The 12,682-nt window shown below is 38.1% G+C and overlaps 1 protein-coding gene across 1 annotated transcript; it reads left to right on the forward strand.

The window, feature by feature from the left end:
- The first annotated feature begins 9,961 nt into the window (after nt 1–9,961).
- Nucleotides 9,962–12,108, forward strand: aplnrb (apelin receptor b). The gene has a single exon (XM_048173728.1). The coding sequence runs from the start codon at nt 10,075–10,077 to the stop codon at nt 11,146–11,148; it is 1,074 nt and encodes a 357-aa protein (XP_048029685.1). The 5' UTR covers nt 9,962–10,074; the 3' UTR covers nt 11,149–12,108.
- The last annotated feature ends 574 nt before the right edge of the window (nt 12,109–12,682 follow it).

Consider the following 12,682-nt stretch of genomic DNA (forward strand, 5'->3'; position numbering starts at 1 on the left):
TACATGGGAGTGAGAAAATGATCAGGAAATTTTAATTCTGAAGTGAACTAATCCTTTTAATCCTCCAAAACTGGCACCAATCACTTGCATTGTAAGTAAAGTTGATTTTTTAAGGAGAGGGTTGAATTGAAATTTCTTTTTGTGGTAATACATTTTATGCCACAAATGCTGTTGATTATTCTTTGCAATATTCTTTGAATATTCTTTGGCTCTGTTCCTTTAAAAGCAGCTTTTTTAGGCATTTAAGGTCCAAAAGGAAGGCTGCCTTTTAAAGGCATAGTTTATCCTTAAATGAAAATAATGAGGTAATTAATCCTGACCTTAGCTATTGGTCTTCTGTGCTTGACGTGCACAATTGTGAGACTATTAGCACTGCAGTTCACTCCGACTCACCCAGAAAAAGCACACAAGTTGTGAGTAATCTAGATTAACAAAAACACGACATGAAGGACAATGCCTAGAAATCGGCAAAAAAAGTATCTGTGTATTTTCTTCACTGAGTTGAATATCTCCAGACTTGGAGATGACAGTCAGAATGATGTGAATGTGAAACCTTCTTGTTACAACAAACACAACAGATATATTCACCTCAGAGAAGAAGGCACATGTATTGTATTTCATGTAGCATTTTTGATAATCTAGATTACTCACAACTTGAGTGCTTTTTCTAGGTGAGATGGAGTGAACTGCGTGGCTAATAGAGTCTCACAAATGTCATGCAGCACAGAAAACCAACAGGTGAGGTAAGGTCAAGTATTTTGTTAAATAATACATTAAATTTTGGTTTGTTTTTCACCAAACCCTATCATAATCCTCCAGAACATGCCGACTTGAACACTTGGGCCAAATACAGGAAATACGTCATGTAAGTTGACAAGTGGTTAAGTGCAAAGACCGCAAGTGTGGTTATTTGGACAAGGCTTTCCTGACCAAAATGTATAGTACACCTTATTTTACTTTTTTATTTGAGTGTGCCATAATTAGAAAATCACACAGTTAGCTTAGCAACATGCTCTTCTTAATTCAACTCTTTCCCCACCAGCTCAGTCCAGCCCATTTTCCCCTTCCACAGTTACTGGTTCAGGAAGAGCTTTATCAATAATCTGAAGACTTGCAGCTTACAAAACAAGACTGTCCTCCAGTCTCAGAGGGCCAACACAAACGGAGGCACATCCTGGCTGGCCCTTTCCTGTCAAAACCCATAAGTCTCTGTGTCTGCTTTGTGCTGCCGTGATCGCCAGCGTAACCCGCACTGGTCAGACTTATTCTCTGAGTGTCTCGGGAGACATTGTGATGTACAGTGTCTAAATGAATATTACTGCTGTGGAAACTTGTGCCTGTTTTTTTTTTTTTTTTTTTTTTGTGTGTGTGCCAAGTACCTTTGTGTTTAAAGAGCTATTTCAGGGCTCATTCTCAGGAAACAGTGGCATTTGTGTGCCAAGCGTGTTCTAATACAAGAAACAGGATAATGTTAATCAGATTCTATTTGAATGTCAGACAATTTGCATGTCACAATTCGTTACATTTTAATGGGTTATCTGGAGGGGAAAAAAGAAAATTATTAATTTAACATTAATTAATTTAATTAAATGAATACATTTTGGTTTTACTGAAAATAAACAGCATTTTTTCATTATCTATAATGTTTTTTTTTTTCTAAAATGAAATTTGTCTGTTCATCTCCATTATGTATTTATCTTTCTGAAGACATTAGAAACATATTTGACCACATGGTTCAAACTTAGATACATTTCCTCTTACGGTTTTTATGAGAATTTAATTATGCTTAAACTTACAGTTAAACAATGATATAGGAAAAATCATTGTGATCTTTTTTCTTTTTTTTTGTCAAAAATTTGGAATATCGAGTGGTGCAATTTGCTTTTTTAGGCCATTAATTTACCATCAACTAGTAACATATTCCAGATGAAGTTTTAAAAGCAAAATGTTACAGGTTATCAATATTTATTTTTATATACTAAATTCCCAAACTCAATGAGATGATATGAGACTCAAATGAGACTGCCACAGTTCTTTTTTTTTTAAAATGTTTTTTCTCTTCTGCTCACCAGGGCTGCATTTATTTGATCAAAAATGCATTAACAACAGTAATATTGTGAAATATCATTACAATTTCAAATAACTGTTTTCTATGTGAATATATTTTAAAACGTAATTTATTCTTGTGATCAAAGCTGAATTTTCAGCATCATTACTCCAGTCTTCAGTGTCACATGATCCTTCAGAAATCATTCTAATATGCTGATTTGCTGCTCAATAAACATTTCTGATTATTATCAATGTTGAAAACAGTTGTGCTGCTTAATATATATATATATATATATATATATATATATATATATATATATATATATTAGGATTATTTGATGAATAGAAAGTTCAAAAGAACAGCATTTATTTGAAATAAAAATCTAATGTGCCTTTAAAAAACTCTTACTGATCCCAAACATCCCAGCATTTTGAATGCTATTGTAAGTATATGAAATCCAAACATATTGTGATGGGTTTGAAATAATAAACTACTTTAGTGTTTAGGTTTATTATTTAGGATTAGTAATGGTAAATGACTACTGATACTTTGCAGGGCTGTTTGCTGGAATGACCCTCAAATTTAGTGTAGCAACAATAGATGAGGTCATCCCTCTTGATATGTGCCAGATATTTACATCAGAAGCAACCTTTCCTCTTCCAAACAATAGCCATCACAAAAGAGCATTAAAAGAATGATTTCTCAGGTCAAATGTCCAAACTAGGAGTCCCCCACAAACACAGTCCAGACACGTTTACATCAGTCAGAGTCGCAACATGCAGTAGGCCTACTCAAGATTTCCTGTTAAAGCCTGTGTTCGGCCATCAAGAGTTTCACTTGAGCCATTAAGAGGGCAAAAATTGAGACGCCACACGTTTGAACGCACTTCAATGCAAATGTCTAATTTTAAAACAGGCTGTGATTAAATCAAAGCTCAAGCCTGAGTGCTAACTTCCTACACTTTCATGCAGCATGTTGCTTTTGCTCATGGAACGACAAGAGAGGAAACCAAGCCATAGAGATACACTGCAAGGACAAAAGACACTCTGCTTTCTTGAGAGATCCATGACACCGCCGCTCTCTGGGGGCAGGAGATAAGAGAGAGTTAAGTAAACACAGCCAACTGCTAGCCGCTAACTGCTAACAACACCAGAGGCGTACATACGGATCTCATCTTTCAACTCATTTAATTGGGCCGTACAATAGCATGTACTGGCTGGTCTGTAAATCAGCACTACCGGGGAACATGTGGAAAGAAGGCCAGCCGCCTTGAAGCGTCTAGTGCGGAAGCTGAAACGTGTTGGTGTTACATGTGCCTGATTAGCATCCGATGTTTTCAACAGGTCGTTACATAGAGATGCACAGAGCAGCGGGGCAAATGCTTATTTAGATATTCAACCCAAACATGGCAAGGAAACTCACCAGTCGCAGATAAAATGCCAACAAATGAAGCTTCTTAGGAAAGAAAACACTGAATCACACCAACTCCCTAGGAAAGATAAACTCCATGAACTTATGATATCAGGGAACTCATGTGTTTGAAAGAAGTTGTTGTCACACAACTATATTTTCCAGTAGCATGACTCTGTTTTAAGAAACACTCGAAAAAAGGCTGCGCTGTTTGGGTCAAATATGGACAAACCCAACCATTGGTTTAAATTTTTTAATTAAAATTTTAAACACAGTGGTTGGGTTTGTCCATATTTGACCCAAACATGGGTTGAAACAATCCAGCATTAGTTGTAAGTAGCTGCGTAACCTGACAAAATGCTACATTGCAATATTTTTTCCACATACTTGTGTTGTACACTTTACAGCACTTAGACTGTCCTTTTTCTCTCTGATTCATTTAGTGAATTGATTTATTCGAACAGTTTTAAAAAATGATTCACTAATTCTTTGAGTCCTTACACAGAATTCCTTGTGGCAGTTTGTCTTGTTTAAATCAAGACATTTAGTTCATTGCTTCAGTTCATCACTGTTTTTGGCTCAGTTATAGAAATTAGCATGCTGTTCATTTTCAGTTGTGTCAGCTGTATTTTGTGTAAATGTGTCTGTTTTTAATGTTGTTATAGTGAGTTCTAATAGCCTGAAGTATTTTTTCCACTCATTTTCCCCATTTAAAAAAAAAAACAAAAGAAAACATCATTAGTTATTAGTCATGAACCAAACCAACCAGCTACTAGGTGAATCACTATATTACAAACTTTGATTTGAAGCAAAAAGTGTTTGAAAATCAGACAATAGAGTGGTGCAGGGATGACATAAGAACCCGGAAGTCTAATTCGCCGGTTGTTCCTTCAATATTTTCCTATGAGTTTTTTAAAAGTGGTTTTCAATTTATGAGTTAAATAAAGCTTGTGGTAAACATAACTTGACGTTTTGTTCTTCAACATACACTGCACACACTCACACCCCAAACATTCTTATCTAGTTAGGCTACTTATTAAAAACATAAGTTTTTAAAAATTAACATAACTGCTTCAAAATTTGCATTTTTGCTATGGGTGTGTGTGTAATTTATGCTGTAGAACAAAATGTCAAAGTAGCATATAGTCAAGTTATGTTTACCACAATGTATATTTTACAAAAAAGAAAAACCCCATTATAACTGTGTACTTAATGGCTTTAATGAAGGGAAGAACTGCAATATCATAAAGCATTGTATTGTGTATACATACAAATATTTAAGTAGTTTGGGAGAATCATGGGTAATGTAGTTTTCTCACCAGAAATTAATGTTGTGCACTCTAAAAAATAAAAAAGGTTCTTTAAAAGTTCTTTACACATAATAACAGTTCTATTTAGAACTGTATAGTCCTGAAGAACCCTGAAATGGTTCTTTGTGTTAGAGTTTAGGATTCTTTATTCCCGCCTTTTTTCAAATCTGTAACTGTCAAAGCCACCTCATTACTGGTTTTCTGGAGCTCAGCCATTCAATTACACAGACTGTCAACACACCCTCAACGGGTAAATGATTTCTTTCTTAAAATATCTGTAGATTTGACCTTTAAAAATTGTAGCTGGTTTCCTGCCAATCATGTGTTTTTCTCTTTTTAGAGAACACGTGTGACCACCTCTGTTCAGTAAAGGATACTCATTTTCTCTTCTCCACAAAGTAATAGAGATATTGAATTTATGATCAAAATGTTAGATTAGACTGTTAGAATTTTTTAAAAATTATTACTTCAAACATACTCAGTCACAAAAAAACATGAAAGCTATCCCATAACTTTAGACCACTTTTTCCTTCATAAACATAATTGTTTTTACATAAACAAATGGAAGAGATACGCACTGTAACTCTAAAATGAATTGTGTATTTCAGATGCTGACAGATCTACTATGAGCTACAAGGATTGTTAATGGCTAGTAGGCCTATATATACTATCCATAATCAAATCTCGTATAGCAGATCTGTCTTTAACAGTTTGGGTTATTGTTAAAAATCAATTTCCCTATGAAGAAAATGAATGGGATTTTTACTTCCGGAACCCGACTAATAGTTATTTTAAAAAATAGTGACCACTTAAATAGCTATCTGGGTCATGGCAGGACAAGAGAGACAGGAAGGAGGCTTGAGTAACCTGGGATGTTTGGCCCATTTAATTAGCTTCCTTGTTGTCTCCAGGAAGACCATGAGGATGTTGTCCACACTCTTGATCCTGCAATCAATTTTTTTTTTTTTTTTTTTTAATCAAGCCCATGATAATCACATTTCAGATTCTGACTAGAAACTGTAACTGAAACTTATGTAAAACAAACACCCACACCTTCAATACACTGCCAGGCTCAAGGAAAGTGTGCTCAATGGGTGAATAGAGGAGGCCATGCGACAGCCCCTAGGTGTGAACTCGTTCATTGTCCCGTCCCTGGTGCTCAGCGACTTGGTGTCAATGAGTCGAAAACTCTTGTAAGAATCAGTCAATGAAGCACGGGTGGGGTGCCGTAAAAGACCGCCACACCTTTCCATGTGAAGAGCAAAAGATTACGCATTTACAAATGCCTCTATATGGTATCACTCAAATTTTAATATTAAGAATCAACAGCCAAATCAATTAAGCTCTTTTCTAAGCTCCTCATTGTTCTTTCGCTTTAGCTTGTGTGTGATGCCAGAGATGCTGTTCAGAGCATATCAACACCTGAGAGACGCAGTTGTCATGTGACACAGGGGGTCACACTCACACATCAAACAGACTGAGAACCTCCTCACACTCGGTTTATCAAGCCAGTCATATGGTGAGTGAGACAGACACAAACATTCACAATTATCAAACAACACTCTTTTTTTTATTGGCATAAGATTCAGTGAAGAACCTCCATGGAACCTTTCCATTCCACAAAAGGTTCTTTATAGGTTCATTAGATTATTAGAATGTTCTTCACACTAAGAAAAAAGTGGTTCTTTTATGTTCTCTGAAAGGTACTTCGGGGAACTGAAAATAGTTCTTCTATTGCACCGCTACGAAATACCCTTTTGGACCTTTATTTGTAAGAGTGTAAAAGCACTTTGCTGATTCCATCCCAGGAAGGAGGTTTAAAGGGTTTTGGATATCCAGAAAGTTATGGTGCCCTTTTACCTCTTTTTATTTATTAATTGTTTGTTAAAGGTTAATATGGACGACATTGTTACTGGTGACACCCAAGACTTCGCTTGTGAGATTGGGAGTAATTATAACACTAGGTCTACTTTTAAAACACAAACTGTGTCTAACTAACTAACTAAATAAAAATAAAAGATTCCAACCTTGGCCTGAAAAAAGAAAAATATCAATCAATCTAACTATCTGTCTATCATTTGTTTTTTTGTATAACTTTTGAATCTTTAAAATATGTAATGAACTTAAAATATATAGTAGCTGAAGACTTGATTTTTATGTTTTTTTATTCATTAAATATAAATTCATTTCTGGCAGTTAAAATAATTATTTAATCATTAATAATATAAACATGAAAATTATTCATAAATGTTCATAAGCATCATTCTCAATTGTGCTAGTTTGAGATACAGTGACTTAATATCATTGTTTTTTACAATGATATTAAGGCAGCGTTACCATAGTTAAATTCGGACTTCTTGTACTAAATTCAATATTATAATCAAGTCTTTCTCATTATAAATATATTACTGTTATCATATTTATGTTTCTTTTATAGTCATGTAAGCAGTAAAGTGTTGAGTTTTTTTGTTTGTTTCTTAAACCAAATAAAGTATAATAAAAAATAATTAACTTAAAAAAAGGACCCAATAAGTATGCATTTTGAGAAAATAAAATGACACCATGTTAACATATGCAGTTTGTTGCAAACTCTGCCCAAATATACTTCTTTCCCTAGCATTCATTCATTTAAATAAATACATTTATTTCAAGGAAAAACTATTCTACGATTGCTGATGGTCGACAACTGCTGTTTCGTTAAGATTTAATTTGGTTGAAAAGTAAATAAGCACAATTGTTCTCCTCTGTCAGGAGGTCTATGTGTTTTCTCAGTTGTTTAAAACATATACTTACCCTCCTAAATCCCTTGTGGCCCTCACACAGATGCCTTGTACACATTTGTTCTTATTAAGAAGTTCATTTGCGGTGCACATTTAGTCGGTTAACTTCTGAAAAACCGAGTCAGTTATTATCCATGGCCAAGGTCGGACACAACGGATCAAAGAGGCTGCTCTGAATCCAGCTGCTTGGGCAGCTCTGTCACTTGTACTCTTTCCCTGTGTGTGTGTGTCTGTGTGTGTGTGTGTGTGTGTGTTTGTGTGTGTGGTCTAATACTGCGCTTGCGGTTCATTCCATGTATGGTGTGTGCATGCAAATACCACATCAAACTCTGTCGTGTGTGAAGCCCACAGATCTTAATAGCAGTTTCGGTCCCATCATTTAACATTTAAACAACACTGCACCATTTAGAAACGGATATAAGATACTTTATTTTGGAAAGAGGTCATTTGAGACCTACGGAAATAAATTTAATTGCCAAGGAATAAACAGTTTGGCAGTTGTTGGACCCCCAATTGCTTTTGTCAGGCATTTGCATATCTATCTTGTACCATTTGTCCCATTATCATATCTATCCTGTTAAAATCAAGTGGAGATAAGTCCAATGCCACCTGTGATGTGTGTATTTGGAGGGGGGAGCGCATGATCTGTGATTTAGCTTCAGATAACACAGTTCTAGTTTTTTAGCCGCGCTCATTTCAATGAAGAATATATAAAAATAAACTGTGGGGAGATTCTGTCATGGGGCATGTTTAAATCTCCATTTAATTGATGCTCAGACCTACTGAAAAGTGTGTGTGCCCTGTTCAGGATGTTTAGAGGGAGTTTTAGAGATTCCAACAGCCAGCAAACTCAAACTAAAGCACATGTTGAGCCATTTTAATGATGTCACAACACTTGAACTTACAAACACTGCTGGCTTCCATCCTGGGCCTAGCCAGTGCGTGCGTGTGTGTGTGTGTGTGTGTGTGTGTGTAGGATGGGGTCAGGGAGGGATAGTTGTGTCTGAGCGGGTCAGGTCCTCGGCGCCACTGACGCCTCATCGCTGAGAGACGAAGAAGGGTGCCGAGTGAAACCTCCCGTCTGCTACTTCACTCTGAGACAGTAATACTGCTGAGCCAAATGCTCTGATATGTGCCATTTACAGTGGGATTTACTCTGTGAAATAAACCTCACCTCTCTGCTATTATCTTTGTAATTTACAGTATTTTAAACTAATGTTCAAGTAGATCCATTTCTACTCTTGACTATAAACTTAAATTGTTCTTTTTTCCCTTGCAGTATCTTTTTAAAACGCTGTTTATATTTCACTAAATACTTGTGCAACACTGAATACTAAATTGCATTCAGACACGAAGTGGGTGGGATGCTATTTTAAATTCTGTAACAATTATCTGACTTATTTTCTGGAACTCTTTTACAGTTGCTTGAGAATGTCAAGTATGTTAAGTACAAATAAGTATGCATTGTGATTAAAATAAAAACAATTGGATAAAATATATATTTTATCCAATTGTTTTACTTTTTTGCACTGTGGCGTGACATTGCTGCTAGTTCAACATCTGATGTTGTTTTTATTATTGCATTTATTACTTTTACATTAGCATGTTATTTGATTACAATTACTATAAATGTTACTTATAAGTGAAATCGGAGGACTGTAAGACAAATGAAAACGAGAGAAAACGCGGAGGTTAAGCATTTCATCCTAAAATAAGTTATACGGCACGTAAATTTCAGACTGAAAACGGCGTTAAGAACTGAATCGTCGTATTCACAAATAGGTTTTACACGCATTATTGATGCTGCACTATATGTTCTCGGATTAGGACATATGTGATCTTGCTCGGGCAAGTCCGTGTCTGCAGCATGTCAAACGCATTGGAATGGAAATTAGAGCCCTCGAATCGTCCAACTAATAGACTGTTGTTCACACTTTCACATTCGTCCATTAAAATATCAATTAATCCGTACAGGGCAAAAACACAGGTCCTGACATGTCACGACGGATAGAAAAGTTTTGTGTTTAATTTTAAAACTAGTGAAACTCGTGAAAATGTCGATAAAAACGTATCATCGCAGTAGTAGGATATTTATTCGCGATAAATAGCCTATATTTAAAAAAAACCCTGCAAAACTCTATCAAGTTAAACCTCTTCTTTTGCAGCATTATTTATGGCAGTGATGTACCACTATCTTGAATCTTGAATGTACATGCTGTTTCTCAGTAGTTCTGCCTGTAAATATTTTTATTTACTTGTTATTTTTATATTCCGTTCACTAATCCTGTGGGTTTTCCTGTGGAGGAGCAGTGGAGGCTGCAGTGAGGGTAAAGGGAGGGGTCACTGGGGTAGAGGGGAGGGGTCAGGGGTGAGGGGAGGGGAGTGTGAGATCCTGAGGGTTTAAAAGCCACTGTTTGTCCAGCTGAAAGTACATTCTGACCTGAACACATCACAAGCAACTTCTCTGTGATTATTTAGATCTCTTGTCAACTGATACTTCAAACACTTAAAGATTTTTGGAGGAATGGATGCCATGGACAACATGACTTCTGACTACGGCGATTACTACGATGAGGCAGTGAACAACTCAATGTGTGACTTTGATGAGTGGGAACCATCATATTCCCTGATTCCTGTGCTCTACATGCTCATCTTCATCCTGGGCCTCACTGGCAACGGTGTGGTCATCTTCACTGTGTGGCGGGCCCAGTCCAAGAGGAGAGCTGCGGACGTCTACATTGGAAACCTGGCTCTTGCTGACCTGACCTTTGTGGTGACTCTGCCTCTGTGGGCCGTCTACACTGCCCTGGGATACCACTGGCCCTTCGGCGTGGCTCTCTGCAAGATCAGCAGCTACGTGGTGTTGCTCAACATGTACGCCAGTGTCTTCTGCCTCACCTGCCTGAGCTTGGACCGCTACATGGCCATCGTGCACTCCCTCACCAGCACACAGCTGCGGACCAGAGGGCACATGCGGGCCTCGCTGGCCACCATCTGGCTTCTCTCAGGTGTGCTGGCTGCACCCACCCTGCTGTTCCGCACAACGGTGTATGACGCCGAGACCAACCGCACCTCCTGCGCCATGGACTTCAGCCTGGTGAGCAAAAAGGGCCAGGAGTCCTTTTGGATTGCAGGCCTCAGCATCTCTTCCACGGCTCTTGGCTTCCTGATCCCCCTTCTGGCCATGATGGTGTGCTATGGATTCATCGGCTGCACCGTCACACGTCACTTCAACAGCCTGCGCAAGGAGGACCAGCGCAAACGTCGCCTGCTGAAGATCATTACCACACTGGTAGTGGTGTTTGCTGCGTGCTGGATGCCCTTCCATGTTGTGAAGACCATGGATGCCCTCTCCTACCTGAACCTAGCACCTGACTCCTGCACCTTCCTGAACCTCCTGTTGTTGGCCCATCCCTACGCAACCTGCCTGGCGTACGTCAACAGCTGCCTCAACCCACTCCTCTACGCCTTCTTTGACCTCCGCTTCCGCTCGCAGTGCCTCTGCCTCCTCAACCTGAAGAAAGCCCTTCACGCCAGCCCCGCCAGCTCCCTTTCTTCACAGAAGACCGAGGCCCAGTCGCTGGCTACTAAAGTGTGAGGAGATGGGTGGAAGAGTGACACAGAAATGGGGTAAAAGTCAGCAACTTCCCTCAAACTGTTAAATCCTTCACAAGAACTCAAAGGTAACTCTGTTTGTTGGGGTCAAGAAGACTTTCCTTTTGTATCTGACTGTGGAACTTGAGGAACCAGCTTACCCTGTCTAGGCACTACACGCTGGTACTCTGTGAAATATAAAGGAGAACGTTTTGGTTCTGAAGAACTTGATGCAGTCTGTTTGTCCTGGTGTCTCTGAGACCACAAGCAGCTTCTGAAAAGCAGACCCCCTTCCGACAGCTGCACTCCAGACGTGCGGGACAGAGTTGAATGTACATTGAGCAGAACGAGCGAGGGCTTTTCTGCTTCCCTCTGCCTCTCTTGCGGCCCCAGAGTTGCATCTGGAGATTGAGCTTCATAGACTTGGCTGTTACTTTGGAGCTGCAGGGTGGTGGGTGGCCCACGGAAGGGTTTGAGAGCAATTTATGAACTCTTTAATTTTGAAACTGTATTAGTGCATTTAACCATGCTCCTTACTGCCTTGTTTATTTTTTGTCCATTAAGCACTTGTTCATAAGGGGCAGAGATAAGAACCCTGGTGAAGAGTCTGTCTTATCTAAACTGTCAAGATAGGGGAGGGAGGGATGGGAGCCTTATTTGAGAAGAAGTGTTGCAGCTTGATTAAAGACTTTCAAGGGGGGAGGTGGGTGTTTTGGGGGGAGACGAAAACATGGAGGGGGGTGAACTCAGACAGACAGATGGCAGCTGACAAATGTTGTCGGGGAAAAGGGATGGCCAATTAATAGGTGGCAGCTTCGACAGATGAGATACTACGCGTGTGAGTGTGAGCTAATGAAATGTGTGCAAGTCAACTCTGAGAATTTTTTTTATTTTGACACAACTTTGTGGAAAACACTGCTGTATGATTCTTTTATGCAGTACTTAATAAAATGTGTATTATGAATTCCTTGTTTATGCCTCTTGTGTTGTCATCCGTTAAAACTCTTGGATTCGACTGGAATGTCTGTAACATTCCCTCATGTGCGCTGTTTTCCTGTTAACGCTGGGCTGAGGGTAGCAGCTTTGTATTTTATTGTCCTCAGTCAGTTCAAAATCAAAGCAAGTGACTGACAGGAAATGCATGTTTAAAGCTGATTTCCTTGTGTTTCTTGTTTTGTACTTGGCTGCCTCAAACTATGTCTATGTACACAGATGCAATACTAAGGAGCTCTTTAAAAAAAGACCAAAAATCATGATCTAAATATTAACCCTGAGATATCAAGTACTACAAAGCTTCTAAATAAAAAAAAAAAAAAACATCATTTATTTGAAAATACTCAAAACAAGTAATTGAATGAACTGCACTAGTGTGTAATAAATACATAAATATACTATTATATACTACTATTTATATTTTACTATATATATATATATATATATATATATATATATATATATTACCATTTTTTAAAAGTAAAGGGAATAATATGTTTTAATGAATGAAATGTTCACGGTGTCTGAATAAATTTTGGTTTGAC

This window comes from Megalobrama amblycephala, linkage group LG2, assembly GCF_018812025.1.
Source record: "Megalobrama amblycephala isolate DHTTF-2021 linkage group LG2, ASM1881202v1, whole genome shotgun sequence".
NCBI classification, from domain to species: Eukaryota; Metazoa; Chordata; class Actinopteri; order Cypriniformes; family Xenocyprididae; genus Megalobrama; species Megalobrama amblycephala.